A 17,643-nucleotide genomic window follows, 5' to 3' on the forward strand; every position below is an offset into this window, starting at 1 on the left:
TTAAGAGTTCCACACTTTGTGAAAGTCAAAACAATGCGACTGTTAAGACACGAAAACAGTCAAAGACATATATTTTTAAAGACGAACTATTGGCCGTATTTATTTCCTGGTTCTTCTTTAACGGGCCCTGAAAACCACCTGCGTTTCATTGTCACCGTTGTCGCGCCAGGTACCGGAAACATTTAGATGGGGTGGTGCTTGTCCTACCTTTACTCTGCACCTGCGTGTTGTTTTTGTGGGACTTCGCAGCCAGTCCAACTGCAGGTTTCGGTTTAGATGCAGGTGCTGTGAAGAGATTGGTAGGCTGTGGGCCAACACAGACTTGTTCGATAAGAAGAGACTGATTTAGCTGGCAGAAGAAAGTGAAAGTATCTCTAAATAAGGGACACCGGCGACATTACTGCCTTTTCAGACGGTTTAGAAATGATTTATTGTTATTTCCTCGCCGTTTGGATCCTTACCTCCTCGACAGGTGAGTTTGAATAGCCGGAACTTGATAGGTTCGATACTTTTCTGTGTGTATGTATACTACTGGTGACCAGACCTCGTCACACAGGCCCGACTGAGGACACCGGGCAGAGATTAAACACAGTGTGCCACAACCACTTGTAATTTACAGTTTAACATCGTTTATACCGTGAAAAACAAGCTTCACAGGAATGTTGCTTACATTAATGTGTAGTTATACACATTAACACAAAGGCCAGCTGCTTGCAAGTTGTAAAAGCAGCAATTGGCACTAAATCAGAGCAGTTAAACGCGAAGAAAACGTTTAAACGTTTAATTAGTATGCGATTTGGAGACTATGCGCACACTGATTTGTTCATACTGTATGCCATATTAAGTGTTCAACGCCCATGATCCAAACCTATTGAGAAAGGCGAGACTCAGGTATGGCTGCTATTTCCTACTGTTTTTTTTTAATGTTTATCTCCTGCCCAGGGTTGTTGTTTTTTTTTTAAGATCGACTAGTCTGCAGGTATGAAACATTTTGGGCATAGAGATAACAAACGTCTGTGGAGTGACTGTGATTTGTGTAGCTAAAATTTGCTCCCACCCCCACTCCTGGTTACTATGTATTGAACTCAATTTTTTACAACTTGTTTTGTTTCTGACCTTCTGAAGTGAAAAATACACCAATACATTAATCACTGTGGAAATAGAAAGAGATACTTCTTAGTGTTTTTATGTTTATTGCAGTGGTTGATATATTGAGAATGTTAAGCTTAACGACCTCAATAGCCTCTCCTACCCCTGAATGCTTCACTGCTCCTTTAAATTGGATGTCATCACGTTTTCTGCATCTCAATCCTGAACTGAGAAAAACTGAGGATCTTGTGTTTGGCCTTAACAGCTTCTCTATGGAGGTCAGCAGTGGAGGTCCTAGCCTGTTTGGCACCGTGAACACTCCCTATGTGTCCCGTCCCCCCCCCCCCCCCCCCCCCCCCATACACACACACACACACACACATACACACACATATGAAGAGAGAGAGAGTATGCATAGTATGCAAACGGCTACCAATCAGCCATCATAATTTGTCATAAAATGAGAACAGGACAAATCAACAATTGACAATGACTAATTAATATTCAAATCTGTAATATAATGTATTGTTTGGAGTTTGGTCTGTTACTGTTACTATTTTTACCATTTCTTCTTGGAGCAGGTGTAACCCACATAATTTCCTTAGGGGTTATTAATAAAGTATTCTGATTCTGATTGTTTCAGGATGACCTGCCATTATCCAATGACACATCTGCTTACCTGTATCTTTTGCTCGTTTCTCCTCCTCTTCTTTTCTCTTTTTTCTAAACTGAGGACCTGATGGTTTTGAACTTTTCTTGTCCATCTTGGTTTTAATTTTGCACTCAAGTATGAACACCCATCCCTCAACCCGAGGATCACCACAACATAACCTAATAAACCTACACCTTAGTTCACAGATTAACTTTGTCTAGGGCTTATTTCTGAGGTTTTGCACAACCCAGGATTCAAATCATGAATACATAATGAGCTTGGATTTACAACACTATGAATGAAATGTTTTCTATTTGGAAGAAAGCCGTCCTCCCCTTTCGATGGGTTGTGTGTGAGACTTTAAAGCATCAAACTATAAATTATAAATTTTAAATTGTTATTGATACCTTTACCCCTAGTCCTAAAGTGTATATACTGTACTGTATGTAGCGGAGATGACAATAAAGTTTACTTTGACTTCAGCAGCGAGCAGGCGCACCGAGGCCTCTCACGCTCACTTTTTCGTATAGAATTTCGAAAAAAAAACATCGGTGCAAATTATAAGTCTGTATCATAATGTCTGGTGTTTTCGTGTTTGTTGGTTTGTTTTTATTTTGTTTTATTTTGCGAGTTGGTTATTAGATACTGCTCCAGCCAGCCAGAGAATCCCCCTGCCCCGCCCTCTCCTCCCTGTGCTGCAAGCAGCAGGCGCACCTCGCAAACGAAGGGCGCCCTTACTCCCAGCAAATGGGCGATAGAAAACTGATCGGTGCCTATGCCATTCCCAGTATGCGCTGGCATGACATCGGGGCAGCATGAGTACGAGCAATTGTTTTTTGTTTTGTTTTGGGTTTTTTTTTTGCCGATGTCCGTGATGCCGCCCCCCACCACGATGCCGCCCCGTGCAACCGCCCGTGTCGCCCGTATCAACCGCTAATGGAGGTCAGTCTTTAGATCAGTCCAGAACTTTGGTATTATTTTTGACCAGGATTTTAATTTTTTAAGTCTCACATATTGAAACCCATTCAGCCTCATTTCTTTCATTTAAGAAACATTAGACATTAAGCATTCCAGTATTAGTCTTTTAAAAGTTCCTGATTTCTTAAGCAAAAGTATTTTTGATCTTCCATTCTTATCTGGTGTCTGGTTTCGTTTACATTGACAGAGCAATCTTTATGGCACATAACACGTCCTTACATCTGTTTTTATAGATATGTCCATTTTTTTTAGCTTCCTTTCACTGTAAAATGTTTAGAAGTCAGCGTGTAAACTTTGTAAAGTTTACATGCTGACTTTTTTTTAATAATATTATTTAATAAATCTTGTTTAACTCTTTTAACAATTTATCTTTTGAACGCCATCATTGACTGATACTTCTAGTAAGTACTATTTAAAAACTTTCATTGAAAGGTATTAAATAAAATATTTCAACTAATAAAATGAGATTCAATTATATATGGATCATATAAAATCATATACAATTGTATTACACTGTACTAGCATCTTGGTGTTTATTGCTGAAGTCTTGACACTGAGCTGTCACCATGCATGTACTGGTCATACTAGTCTAAATTATTTGTATTTTGCATCTTTCTTCACTTTTCTGTTTTCTGTTTCTAGTTTCTGGGCAATCAACACAATATGTACTCCTGGGTGAGACAGTCACCTTCAGGACAGATTTCACACTCCCCCCTGATGACATTCTGTGGAAACATAATGGGAATAAAGTGGTACAATTTGATGGCAATGAGCAAACTGAATACAACCCATTTCAAAAGAGGATCACTCTCGACTGGCACTCTGCAGACCTGGAAATCAACCAACTGACACACAGTGATAGTGGACAATATCAACTGGATGCAGCAAAGAAAGATGGTTTGAATCGTCTTAACTTTGAATTGAAGGTCTTAGGTAAGTTCATTTTATACTACCTTTTTAACAACTAACAGTGGCATCCAAGGTCAGTGCAGTTTTTTGATTTGTTGAACAGAAGAAACAGATCACTGATGAATATATATTTTATTATTGTGTGTAATATTTAAAATTTTAACTTCAAAAGTTTTTTATAAAAGTAATTTCAACAGTAATTTATAAAAGTAATTTATAAAAGAAAAAAACTTGAGTCAATTTATAAAACAAAGCATCAGTGGTGTGGAGTTTCTAGACTGTACTGATTGTACATCACTGATTTCAAATTAAACTATTTAGCTGTTTTTCTTTTACCTATTCTGGCAATTTATTCGTTCTATTTATAACTACATTACATTTCCAGCTGAACACCAATTTGTTAACTCTGCTTCTGACTTTCATAACTGTAAAAAATACGATACATATGCTTTTATTCTGAAGGATTATGAATGCAAAGCTTGTATTTGGTGAATGTTTTTTGTACTGTTGCACTGTACCTTAAGCATAAAAGCTCTTGGTGCTTCCACCAAAACATCCCACAACTCATCATGATAACAACAGCTTATCTCTTAATTAGTCACTTATCATGCATTTTATTATCCTCATATTTGGTTCAGAGAGACTCTGCCCTTTAGAAAGCTTTAGTTATTTGCTAAACAGCCTAACACAGTATATACTTGATTTACATTGGATTATAAGTCCAACTATTAATGTTGAGGTAGTGTCATATACAAGCTGCTATTATGCATTTTCAAACCAGTCCAGCCTTAACTTCCTCAGCCTCAAACCAAATACTGATAGATGAGTTTACATTTCAAACTCAGCGCCATTATTAAACAAACATCAGCTTGAAATGACTTAGCCCTTTTCACACTTGGATAATTGACAGTAACACGATGATTGTATTAATTCATGAATGCAATATAGTTCATGCAATATATATATTGTTGGATGATTTGTTTTTAATATATTTTAATTTCAGATTTGCTTTTTTGTATTTATGTATGTATATAGACAGAGTAACCAAGCCCACCATAACCTGTAACATGAGCGATGGCAGCAGCTCTGACAAATCTGGAAGTGAAGCCACACTGAAGTGCTCTGCAAAAACATCACAATCCTTAAACTACGAGTGGAGCCAACCTGGAAAAATTCAACCTGGCCAGATATTATCGATACCTCTAGGGACAGAACATGATGATAAAGTATACAGCTGTACTGCGAGCAACCGATTGTCCAAAGAAATAGCTACATTCACTGCAAAGGATTGCTACCCTGGTAAGGTTTTACTAATTAGCTCTACTATATGTTTATAATTAATGTGATGGAATAGGGCATTTAACCGGATTATTTTCTGAAACTATTTTATACAAACTGCTTTAATCAGTGTGTTACGACCCTTGGTCGGGTTTATCCCACCAAAGGCCACTGGTTTGAAACAACACCTACACTACTGCACTGATAATAGCAGTAACTTTAATTTCAAAGAATGCAGTTTTCTGTTAACTTTACTGTAATATAAATAACAATAAAGCTGGACAATGATGTGCACAGGGCACATCCTACTGTGTTATCAATTTTATTAATGGAAAAATACATATTTTATTAATTGCATTTTAAAAAATGTATATACATATCCATTTGGTCATTGATAAGGGAGACTGTAGAGTTCATGTTGTCTAAAATCTCTGGTTTTATGGAAATATAACTGCATTGGAACTGTGTATGGCTGTTAGAGAAGTTCTTCTATTTGGATTTCTGTGTTTCTGTGCAGTTGGAGCCTCAGCTGGACTCATTACTGGACTGGTTATTGGCGGGATAGTAATACTCTTGTGTGTTTTGGGCGCAGTGTTCTGTGCAGTAAAGCATAAAGGTAAAATAAAGCAACAACAAGCAATGAAAACTTATTGAGAGAATGGGTCCAAAAATATTAACTTATCATGACATGGAGAAAACCAAGTGATACACAGGATATATGTTAGATTCAGAGAATATACTGTGTATCCTGTGTTTAACCTAAGGTTAACAGACTTGACTTGATAGTGTAATACATTCTCTGGGACCGATGTTATTTTTTTATTTGGAGATCAAAATACTAATTGGATGTTTAAAAATATATTTATATGGAGTACTGTTGAAAAGCTCCACATTTTAGTGACTTAAACCTTCATAGTTCACCATATGAAATAAATCATTCCTTGTTTATTATTATTTCTCTTCTTTCTTGATTCCAGCATGCTTTGCAAAAAAGGAGAAAACAGACGTGGAACAACAGCCACATAGTAGTAAGGACAAATGTCTAATCTTGAGTGTGTGTGTGATTTTTTTTTTTTTTTTTTTTTTTTTAGCTCTGCATATTTTTGACATCATGAATTTAATGATTACTTCTACAATTCATTGACATGGGACAGTTAAGCAGTGTGCAGCGTGCTGTGGTGTTCTGAGCAACAAACAGACCTAAAACCTGTTATCACTTCAATATCACCTATTATCTTTGATTTTAGAGGAATTTATTAATAACATACATTTTACTTGAACTAACCCAGAAAAAAAGTTAAAAAAAAAATAAATTCTTTTTATAAATAAATATAAATTTATAAAGGAAATTAGGAAATGATAAATTAAACTTTCTATCACTAGACTAATGGGGATACTCACCTGATTATTTCAGTATTGTTGAGATAAAATTAAAGAAGTTACCTGGAAGAAAATTATTATTTTTCCTTTTTAATTTTGGTTTTGTGTTAACTGTTAATTAACATTATACACAAAAGGTCTTTATTCTGGGATGCATTTCTTTCTTATCAGTAAGTTACTTTTTAAAAAATGTTCATCTATTTCAAATTATACATCTAATCATGCATCTGATCAACCATCAGAGCCTCTTCTTCAAAGAGAAGAAACAATACCCTCTTCCCAACCGCTTCGCCGTTTGGCAGAAATTGTAAAGAATCACAATTTTGATCACAATGATGAAAAACAAAACGAGCTGGACCTGGGCACGACAGAAAGTAAAGGTAAAGGTTCGTCACTGTTGTTCCAGTTCTCTGATTTTGAATGTTTTATACACCTATTTTGGGCTGTAAGCAGACTTGTCTACTAGTTTTTTTTACTGTTTCTATTAGATTTAGAAAGTGTTCTTAAATGCTGTAACAAAGGCAAAATCTTATATAGGTACACTCAACAAAAATATAAACGCAACACCTTTGTTACTGCTCCCATTCCCCATGGGATGGACGTAGAGACCTAAAATTCATTCCAGATACACAATATAACCATCCCTCCCAAACAGTGGTCACAAATCAGTCCAAATGTGTGGTAGTGGGCACATCTGCCATATTGAGATAATCCATCCAACCTCACAGGCGTGCCACATCAGGATGCTGATCTGACATCATGAGTAGTGCACAGGTGTACCTCAGACTGCCCACAACAAAAGGCCACCCTGGAATGTGCAGTTTTTTGCGCTATTGGGGGTCTGGGGACCCAGAACCGGTCAGTATCTGGTGTGACCACCATTTGCCTCATGCAGTGCAACACATCGTCGCATGGAGTCTATCAGATTGTCAATTGTGGCCTGTGGAATGTTGGTCCACTCCACTTCAATGGCTGTGCGAGGTTGTTGGATATTCGTGGGAACTGGTACACGCTGTCGTATACGCCGGTCAAGCACATCCCGAACATGCTCAATGGGTGACATGTCCGGTGAGTATGCTGGCCATGCAAGAACTGGGACATTCTCAGCTGCCATCTGCCCTGAACAATGTGAACCATGATTCATCCGTGAAGCGCACACCTCTCCAACGTGCCAGACGCCATCGAATGTGAGCATTTGCCCACACAAGTCTGTTACGGCGACGAGCTGGAGTCAGGTCAAGACCCCGATGAGGACAACGGGCATGCAGTTGAGCGTCCCTGAGACGGTTTCTGACAGTTTTTGCAGAAATTGTTTGGTTGTGCAAACCAATTGTTCCAGCAGCTGTCTGGGTGGCTGGTCTCAGACGATCTTGGAGGTGAACCTGCTGGATGTGGAGGTCCTGGGCTGGTGTGGTTACACGAGGTCTGCGGTTGTGAGGCCGGTTGGATGTGCTGCCATATTCTCTGAAACGCCTGTGGAGACGGCTTATGGTTGAGAAATGAACATTCAATGCACGGGCGACAGATCTGGTTGACATTCCTGCTGTCAGCATGCCAGTTGCACGCTCCCTCATTGCTTGTGGCATCTGTGGCATTTTGCTGTGAGACAAAACTGCACATTCCAGGGTGGCCTTTTGTTGTGGGCAGTCTGAGGTACACCTGTGCACTACTCATGATGTCAGATCAGCATCCTGATGTGGCACACCTGTGAGGTGGGATGGATTATCTCAATATGGCAGATGTGCCCACTACCACACATTTGGACTGATTTGTGACCACTGTTTGGGAGGGATGGTTATATTGTGTATCTGGAATGAATTTTAGGTCTCTACGTCCATCCCATGGGGAATGGGAGCAGTGACAAAGGTGTTGCGTTTATATTTTTGTTGAGTGTAATAAACAACTTTTTTGGAAAAACAACTTGTTTTACTCTCTCTCACTCTCTCTCTGGTTTAGAATAACCCACGTTTCCCTCCAAACTATTTAATCCTACGACCATCTTTTAACAGACTAGTACATTTTTTTAAAACTTTTTTTCCCCATTTGTTTCAGTGTCAGAGGGACAAGAATATGAGGAAGCAAAGAATTTTATTAATTATGGTGATGGTGCTTCTGCAGCCCAGCCAAGTTCTCCTTTGATCAACAAGGAAGCTGTTGTTGGGAAAGATGTCAACTCTGGAAAAAAGAAAGAAAATGAATCAAGTGGCTCAGGTGAAAAAAAAGTGTTGTCCACCATTTCTAAACAGATAACTTCAGAAAATAGTAGTAATAACGTGTATTTCTCCCTGCTATACGAAGAATCACTTCTTAAAAAAGATACCCGAAAAGTTATGAGCAAATTTTAAAGTTTCTAAAAATAACAGTAGATAAGATAATGAGATTTGTCACAGGAAAAAAAAGTTTTAATTACACTAAGAATTTAATGCTTCAAAAATTCCTTTGTGTATTTTCAGTTATTATATCGAAAACGTTGATATTATCGCTGTATCATATTTTTGTCAGTTTATATATTTGTCTCGGTAAAATAGCTTGTATATTGTTTGGCTGACACTGGAGATCTTTTTGTTATCAAAAAATTTGAAATACCTACCAGCATTGAAAATAGTTTGTTACTCTTTGAACCAGTCATTATCCTTTGATGATTACAATAGCGTTTCCAAGTTTAGATGGGAAAATGTCTTTAACAATTGGTTTACTTGGTTTATTTTAATATATTTATTTGGAAATGGCTTCATTGTTTTCTTGACCCATTTTTAGACCTTATTGGATAAAGACTGGTTTAGAATAAACCAAGTTACCTTCCAAATTTAATTTATTTAATCCTATTGCCATCTTTTAACAGACCAATCCAGTTTTTAAACTTTTTTTTTTTTTCATTTGTTTCAGAGTCTGAGGAAGAGACATTTGTAACTGCACCGGAGTATCCTAATAATGCGGATGGTGCTTCTACTAACCAGCCAAGTTTACCTTTGCTCAACAAGACAGTTGTTGTTGGGGAAGATCTCAACTCAGATCAGGTCACTGGAGAAAAAAAAGAAGAAAATGAATCAGATGACACGATAAAAAAGAAAGAACCACCGACCATTCCTGAAAAAACAGGTGCAGAAACCACACTAATAACCTACTTTTTGGTTTTTCCTATTACAGAAAGTGTCACAGTTTGAAAATGACTTCTTGAAAATAATCAGCCACCATGTATCTAAAGATAACAGTGAATAGGATGGTGTATATGTCCAGGAAGACACAGAAAAGGGAAACTGCCTTTATATAGTTGTCTGTAGCCTTGGAGCGCCATAATGTCAAAACTATTCAACACCAAAACCTTTCAATACTCTTCTGAAACTATACATACAGTCCCTCATACAAAAGATGAGGACAGAATAGGCAAATCGCCAGACAGACAGACAGACAGACAGCAGCATAGAAGAGGCAGACGAACATGAATTTCTTGACATTAAATCCAGTGAAGCATAGACAATATAAAATGAGGTCTTTAATAGGATTAAACAGGATTTAATAGGATTGAACAGAGTAAATAAACTGTACATTTTAGAAAATGACATCAGACAGTATTTGTATTAAATCATCAACAAATCTGTCACAATTTCTAGACCACCTAAAGACAGCGCTGCTTTTATCAAGGAATTCTCAGAATTTTTAACAAACATACACTCAAAATATAATATGATAATTTTAACCGGTGATTTTAACCTGCACATAGATAATCCTTCTGACCCTGCATCAAAAGAATTCTTAAACACTGTTTGGATTTTCCCCAGCACCTCACGCAGCCAACTCACAACAGAGGACACACTCTGGACTTGGTCATCACCCATGGGCTGTCCACCAGTGTGTCCTCTGTTGTTGACTTGGCTGTCTCTGACCACTACTGTGTGTTTTTTAACATCACCGGTTTTATTCAGCGGGAGACCTCGGTGCGAACTGTGAGGAGGCGCTATCTAACCTCTGAAGTGGCTGCAAATTTTACCAGGGTTTTAGACGAATGCCCCCCTGTGATTCTACCTGCACCCTGTGATTTTATTTTTAATCATTTTAACAGCGAACTGAAGAAAAGCCTTAACTCCGTTGCTCCACCACCAAAAAGATTAACGTAAAACATGCATCACCCTGGAGAAACGAAGAAGTCAAAAAACTCAAAAGAAATTGCAGGGCAGCAGAAAGGAGATGGAGGAAAAATAAAAATGCAATCAACCATCAAATATTTTGCGAGTAACTTAAAATCTACAATAATACACTAAGGAATTCAAGAAATTCATACTTTGCCAAAATAATCAGTAATAACAAAAATAATCCCAAGGTCCTCTTTTCCACCATAGATCATTTATTTAACCCTGATTTGAACAGCAAAGAACCCCCACAGACTCACTCTGTGAGCAGTTTGCAGACCACTTCAGGGGAAAAATCAGCACCATCAGATGTGATATTTTATCTTCTCATGATATGATTTTAAACACATCTGAGGGCTCGATTGTATCTGAGGAGACACTGGACAGGTTTGTCCTGGTTAATGCTGAGAACCTTAAGAAAGTTTTCTCCACAGTGAGACCCACCACATGTCTTTTAGATCCAATCCCCTCTTTACTTTTTAAAACATTGTATGGATTTTTTGAAGCTGAGCTTTTATACATGATGAATTGCTCTCTTCAGTTGGGTGTCTTCCCTGCTGCCTTTAAAACGGCGTTGGTGAGGCCCCTTCTGAAGAAGAGCAATTTGGATTGTAATGATTTTAATAACTACAGACCTGTATCCAACTTACCATTTTTAAGTAAAATTTTAGAAAAACTTGTTTTTACTCAGATTAATGATTTTCTGAATGATAGACAGATCCTGGAGATATTCCAGTCTGGATTTAGGGTGAACCACAGCACAGAGACTGCTCTCCTAAAGGTTTTAAATTATCTTAGATGTAACTGGGACTCCCAAAAGCTCTCAGTCCTGGTGCTACTGGATCTAAGCGCAGCCTTTGATACAGTAGACCACGCTATTCTTTTAAACAGACTGAAACACATGGTGGGCCTCTCTGGTGCTGTACACAACTGGTTCACTTCCTGTCTCTCAGACAGAACTTTTATGGTGAGTATGGATACATGCTCCTCTAAGATCCATAAAATGACATGTGGTGTGCCTCAACGGTCGGTTTTAGGCCCTGTACTTTTTAATTTGTATATGCTCCCTCTTGGCGGTGTCATCAGGAGGCATGGAGTGAACTTCCACAGTTACGCTGATGACACTCAGCTGTAGGGATGGGTACTCAAGAAATTGATAGGGAAAGTCTGTATCTTCTCGATGATCAGGAAATTGATCAATTGATCACAAAAGCTGGACCTAGAGTAAAATTCAAGGATAAACTAAAGCTGTTAAAGGAAGAGCAAAATACAACTCAACCACAAAAAGAAGCCATCAATACTTCTGGTCAATCTCCAGTCGCAGCTCAACACAGCCCGTTCCTCCTGCACTATCAGGAGCAGGATCAGCAGAAACTCCTCAACAGCAACATTGTACCCCATCAGGATTTGCCATCCATAAGTGAAAAAGGAAAAAGAAAGTTAGAACTTTCTCAGAGTGAGTTTGGCGAATGGCAACCATCTCCTAAACGACAAGACAACTGTGCAGCAGGATCACAGTCAGAAACAGAAATACTGTCTGATGTCAAAGACATAATGAGACGTGTCAGTGAAAGACTACATGGCCGTGACAAGCTCAGCGCTTTCCTAAAGGATAAAATCAAAGATTTGGAGACAGAAAAGAGACACCTGGTTGGTGTCTTTGGTAAAACCGGGGCTGGAAAGAGCTCTTTAATCAATGCCATCATAAATAAGGAGGGCCTGTTGCCTTCTGGAAGTGTCAGTGCATGTACCTCAGTAATGATAAAGGTGGAGGCTACCAATGGATCAAAGTATGAGGCACACATCGAGTTCATTACAAAAGAGGATTGGGAAAATGAGGTGCAGTCCCTAAAACTGGCTCTTGAAGAAGATGATGATGATGGTGGTGGTAATGATGATTGTCTTGACCCTGATGGAAAGTTATCAGCGCTGTATGGAGAAGAGTGGAAAGAAAGATCAACTCACAGCCTCATGGACAACAAATATTTCAGAGATATTCCAGAGTTTCTGAAGCCCAAGATAAAAATTTTGGAAAGTGACTCAGCTGAAGGGTTGTCTGAAAAATTTGTGAGATATACAAGAAGTGAGTCAAATGAGACAGAAGAAGTAAAGAGGTGGTACTGGCCACTTGTGAAGTGTGTGACTGTCAAAGTGCCAGACAATGATTTTCTTGATCATGTCACACTCGTGGACCTTCCTGGAAACGGTGACTCTAACAGAAGCAGAGATCAAATGTGGACAGAGTTTATTGCCAGTTGTTCTACAGTGTGGATTGTGACTGAAATGACTCGAGCAGCATCAGAAAGAGAAGCCTGGGACATCCTGGAAGGTGCCAGCAGCCCGCTGGGAAATGGTGGCGAGTGTCAGCAAATTCATTTTATCTGCACCAAGTCAGATCATGAAAAACCAGATGATATAAACAAAGTCAAGAATGCAGTGATGAAGGAATTTAAAAAGCGGGAAACGATTACGAATCACTTCAGTGAGGATAGTTTCCAAGTCTTCACAGTGAGCTCCAAAGAGTTCCTCAAAGGGGAGAATGTAAATCCAGATGTCAATGAAATACTGAAACTCAAGGAAATTTTGAAAAATCTAAATGACGCTCATTCAGAGACCTCAAACTATGTGTCTGGATCTCATGGGATTCTGTCTTTGATTCAAGGGGCCAAAAGCAGAGAAGTGGTTGAACAAAAAAACGAGGTGTGTGCAGTCCTTGAGGGGAACTTGAGCATTCAACATAATCGAGTCAAAAAAGCAATTGAAGACATTACAAAAGCTTTTGAACAACACCTACGGGACGGAGTTGAAAAATCCCAAAATTTATGTGAAAGAAAACTGAGGTCCTTCTTACACCCCAGTTTATGTGTTTTAATTAAAGGATCAAAACCTCAGGATACTTTGTGACCATGTGTTTAAAAAAAATTAAATAAAAATTCTTTTTTTGTTTCAGAAAAAAAAAAAAAAAAAAAAAAGGGATGGGTACCGGTATCCGGTTCTGACATAAACGGTAGTAACCAGACCGAGAAGCAGCGCACATTTCGGTGCTTTATTTTAGTGCTTTTTTTTCCTGAGCTGTGATACGCTTTAGATTCTAGCCAATCATTTTACGTTTCCGAGGATAGTAGGCGGGTCCAGGTACGTATGTTCTTTTAGAGCCTTTAAAGGTTTTTGAGTCATGTAGATTCTCACCACTGCTCTCATCACTCTCTTCTTTCATGTAGGTAAAAAAAGCGAAAAAACAAAAAATCTCTAACTCACATCTATACTGCAGTTTAAAATGAAAAAAATAACCCTATGACTATCAACCTAAGCTTTTGTTTGGTTCTCATTAGCAAAGAAAAGTTATGATAGCAAACATGTAAAGGATTACACATTAAAAACAAACACATGTTAGCAATGCCATTGTACACCACCACAGTGAATTTCAAATCTAATATATGACTGAAGTGCAGACGTTTGATTTAAATTGAGTGGATTCGATAAAGTATTCTGCTAACTATAAGTATTAATAATTATTCTATCAACTCCCTATTAACTTACAGCCATTTTTATACATAGTGATGCTATTTATAATCACTGATGGATGGTTTAATGTTGCTACAAGTGTATTTTTCTCTTTCCAATTCATTTCTTACAGTGGGTTTTAAGGAGCGTCTTAAAAACTTTCAGCAACTGGCAGGTAATCTTTGTTTTTTCCTCTTACACTAATTAAAAACCACTGAAATAAAATCTCAAATACTCAAATACTTTAAACAGATAAACTTTTAGCAAATGCATTGTTTATTTAGTTAACACCTGTGACATTAACACATTTTCATTAATGGCTGTTGTTTTTACTTGAAACTATCATTAATTTTAATTGGTTGGTACGTCACAGCTTTTTTTTCTTCAAAGTTATATTAAATAGTAACCAATTTATAACATGAAAACAAGCATTTACATGAATAAAATAAGTCATAAACCAAACTAAGTTTTCAGGATTCTTGTTAAAAAATTGTTTCTGAATCCCAATCCAGGTTTTTATGTTGTTTAATCTCCAGAAAGAAATTCTTATCTTTGTTTCATTCTTTTGTTTTTCCAATTTAGAAAAAAACAAAGATGAACCTCATGTGGTCACAAGAAAGCCTTCTTTTTTAAACGATGAAGGACAACTGGATAAGAAAGTCAAGAGTGGTCAATTGGAAGAACATACCGAGGCCACACAGCCTGATCTGCAAACACAGATTCCTTCTAAAGGACCAGGTTTGAAAATTAAACTATGCCAGTTAGATTCAGAATAACTTTGCACATGAATTTTTCTGACTCATTTCTGAATGTGTCATAACATAATTCAGTTTTTAGGGATCATTTGCCAAATGAATGTCTTTTTCTTTTACCTTATTACCGTATATTACATTACATTGCCTGAGTTATTACTTGTATATATATATTTTTTGATTTTGTGTGTTTTTAATAATTTTATAGGAAATTTTATGTAAATTCTATCATCCAGGTGTCATATTTGTTGTCAGTTTATGTATTTAACCTGTTAAAACAGTGTTGCATATTGCTCGGCCTTGGAAAAACTACTTTTACTCTTAAAACAAGAATTTACACCAAATTGATAGTTTACTCTTTTTGAGGGGCAGTGTGAAATCTGAGTACAGTGTCACAAATGGCAGTATACCGTCTAGCCAACAGTTTCATTATTATTTCTCTCTTACCTTACAAGAAAGAAACAAACCAAAAAAACCCAACTTGAACCAGTGATCATGGAGAGTTACAGTAGCATTTCTTATATTTGATAGAGAAAACTGTATTTATGCAAGCACATGTTTCAAACAAATGCAACTTTTATTTTAGTGCGGTGTTCATGATTGACTATTTAAAAAAGAATCCTTAGTTTAAATCCAAAATCCCTCAAAACCCTTTAGCCATTTTGCCATTTTTACACTAGACTGCTGCAGTTTTAAATTGAGGGTTTTGTTTTTGTTTCTCATTGATTTTTTCTTTTGTTTTGGTTTTTCTTACTGATTGGTTTAGAGTTAGAGAAAGATGCAGATGATGAAGCAAAGGCCCAGATGACCCAGAATACACAGAGGGATCTAGGTCCTGGTGATGAGCACAGGGATGATACCACCTCAGATTATGTCACTGGAGAACCTAAAGAAGACACTGAAAAGGACAAAGAAGAAAATAAATCAGCTGACATGAGAGAACTGGAAGAGCTGCCAACAAGTCATGCTGAGACAGGTGCAGAAACAACACCAATGAACTACTTTTTTCCCCTGATATAAAAAAACTTGCAGTTTGAAAAAAAAAAAAAACATTTAAAATAATTAGCAAAAGTGTATCTGAAGAAAAAAATGAATCAGATGATGTTGATGATATAAGAGGCAGACAAGGGTGAAGTTCATCCATCCATTCGCTTCCGCTTAGCCTTTTCAGGGTCGCGGGGGGCGCTGGAGCCTATCCCAGCTGTCATAGGGCGAGAGGCAGGGTACGCCCTGGACAGGTTGCCAGTCTCTCGCAGGCTAACACCAGTGTTGGGACTAACGCGTTATTAAGTAACGCGTTACAGTAACTACGTTATTATTGTGGTAACGAGCACGGTAACTAGTTATTATGCCAAAATCAGGAACGCGCTAGTCGTTACTGGGATTTAGATAGGGTCGTTACTCGTTACTTCGTGTGGTGGCTATCGCAGAGCTTCCACAGATTCAGTAACATTAGCAAGTGGTGGAGGCCAGCAGGTGGATGAGAGAAAGGGGAGGCAGGAGGAGGAGCAGAGACCCGAGGCAGCCGCTGGTCCGAGTGTCAGGTGAACTGAACTTCAGGTAAGAAGTTATGACCTGCAGTCTATCTGAGTCAGATATAAACCAAGTTTAGGTGGAGTTTATTTTCGTTATTCTGACTTTTTCCGTACTGCGTACTAGCTAGCATGACGGAGTTTCTATACAGCTTGGTGGGTGCTATGAAGATGTTGAACTTTATTTTGTTCATAAGGTGAATTATTAGAGTTTCCAACCGTCCCGTAAAAAACAGAATCGTCTCGTGTTCAGAGAAAATATTATGCGTTTTTGTCCTGGACTTCAGCTACAATGAAAAAGACACAAAGCTGGAGTTATTCTGTGTCTTTGCTGCACAGCTTCCTCTTCTTCTCTCATTCTCTCCCCTCCCTCTCCTGTTTCTACTTCAATCATGAAACTGATCAACGGCTTTTCTCTCTTGTTTGTTTATCGCCCACTTTGCGCCAGAAAGAAACCAGCTGATGTCGCGCTAAACAGCAGCAGCATGTTTAAGCTTGATCAGCTGTTGTTAGAATTTATTTAATATTAATTTCTACTGTAATGTATGTTTGCACTGATTGCCGATCACACTTCAACTGAGTCGTCCTCGGTCAGAAGGAATGGTACTCCACAGTGATGTAGTTCAAATAACTTTACTAAGGAGGTGGCAGATGACATCAACAGGATGTACAGCGTTGGTAGGGAGGCATTACAGTATTCACATGCAGGTAAAGGGGGTGTGAGTGTGTATATGGGTGTGTGTGGTCATCTGTAACAGAAAGAACAAACATTTGTATTAACCACTATGGATAGCAGTGTACCCCTTATACAGTACTGTGGGTTTCCAGCGTAATGTTACACAATCTGCCATAACCTCATGGCCACTAGATGGCACCCTAAGACCATAAATGAATTTCTGGCTCGTATATACATTGGCAAACCAGACCTCTGCAGATTACAACGCTTTAGAGAATAAACATAGTAAATAGTTACATCCACCTACAACCACAATGCTTGACAGTAAGTCGTATATAGAATGAAATATGGGCTGAACACAAGGCTGCCTATAGTAGGCCAAAAAAACCCGCATCTTAGCGATAGCAACGGGACTAGCTTCTTACGTAGCAAATTACACAGATAAAGTCAAACAAGCATCACTCTCATCTTACAATACTCACATGGTAAGCACGCACACAGTATTAACTCACACAGGAATGCAAGTAAATACGTTACTCCTCCGACACACCTCTCATCTGTGCAGAACTGCGCTGAACACGTTCCCAACCGGAAGTACAGATACCGAGGTGCATCATGGGTAACGTAGTATAAAACAGCTACAGTGAACAAGCGGACTTTTAACAGCCGCCCCTGTATTTGTAGGCAAATACACTCCCGCTAGAGTCCTTCTATTTTGAAACAGTGTCATTTGAGTCCTCAGGAACTTTGGGAAGTTCCACCAGCT

The 17,643-nt window shown here is 38.3% G+C and overlaps 2 protein-coding genes and 1 long non-coding RNA gene across 3 annotated transcripts in view; 2 read left to right on the forward strand and 1 right to left on the reverse strand.

Moving 5' to 3' along the window:
• The first annotated feature begins 198 nt into the window (after nucleotides 1–198).
• LOC113008451 (uncharacterized) overlaps nucleotides 199–17,643 on the forward strand; it is a 38,125-nt gene continuing 20,680 nt past the window's right edge. Inside the window, exons 1-11 of the mRNA XM_080290333.1 lie at nucleotides 199–472; nucleotides 3,362–3,652; nucleotides 4,664–4,927; nucleotides 5,424–5,522; nucleotides 5,884–5,934; nucleotides 6,529–6,666; nucleotides 8,339–8,497; nucleotides 9,173–9,385; nucleotides 14,051–14,092; nucleotides 14,500–14,655; nucleotides 15,436–15,645. Coding sequence (XP_080146459.1) covers nucleotides 424–472; nucleotides 3,362–3,652; nucleotides 4,664–4,927; nucleotides 5,424–5,522; nucleotides 5,884–5,934; nucleotides 6,529–6,666; nucleotides 8,339–8,497; nucleotides 9,173–9,385; nucleotides 14,051–14,092; nucleotides 14,500–14,655; nucleotides 15,436–15,645 — 1,672 coding nt within the window. The 5' untranslated portion in view covers nucleotides 199–423. The remainder of the gene's footprint in view (nucleotides 473–3,361; nucleotides 3,653–4,663; nucleotides 4,928–5,423; nucleotides 5,523–5,883; nucleotides 5,935–6,528; nucleotides 6,667–8,338; nucleotides 8,498–9,172; nucleotides 9,386–14,050; nucleotides 14,093–14,499; nucleotides 14,656–15,435; nucleotides 15,646–17,643) is intronic.
• On the reverse strand, nucleotides 8,358–17,482 carry LOC145420917 (uncharacterized). The gene is made up of 4 exons (XR_013902153.1): nucleotides 17,360–17,482; nucleotides 15,424–15,567; nucleotides 9,254–9,307; nucleotides 8,358–8,461 (listed from the first exon to the last, which is right to left on the reverse strand). It is a non-coding gene; the product is annotated as an uncharacterized LOC145420917 (long non-coding RNA).
• LOC145421158 (nuclear GTPase SLIP-GC-like) lies at nucleotides 11,551–13,458 on the forward strand. The gene has a single exon (XM_080291012.1). The coding sequence runs from the start codon at nucleotides 11,551–11,553 to the stop codon at nucleotides 13,315–13,317; it is 1,767 nt and encodes a 588-aa protein (XP_080147138.1). The 3' UTR covers nucleotides 13,318–13,458.

This window comes from Astatotilapia calliptera, chromosome 16 (genome assembly GCF_964374335.1).
Source record: "Astatotilapia calliptera chromosome 16, fAstCal68.1, whole genome shotgun sequence".
NCBI classification, from domain to species: domain Eukaryota; kingdom Metazoa; phylum Chordata; class Actinopteri; order Cichliformes; family Cichlidae; genus Astatotilapia; species Astatotilapia calliptera.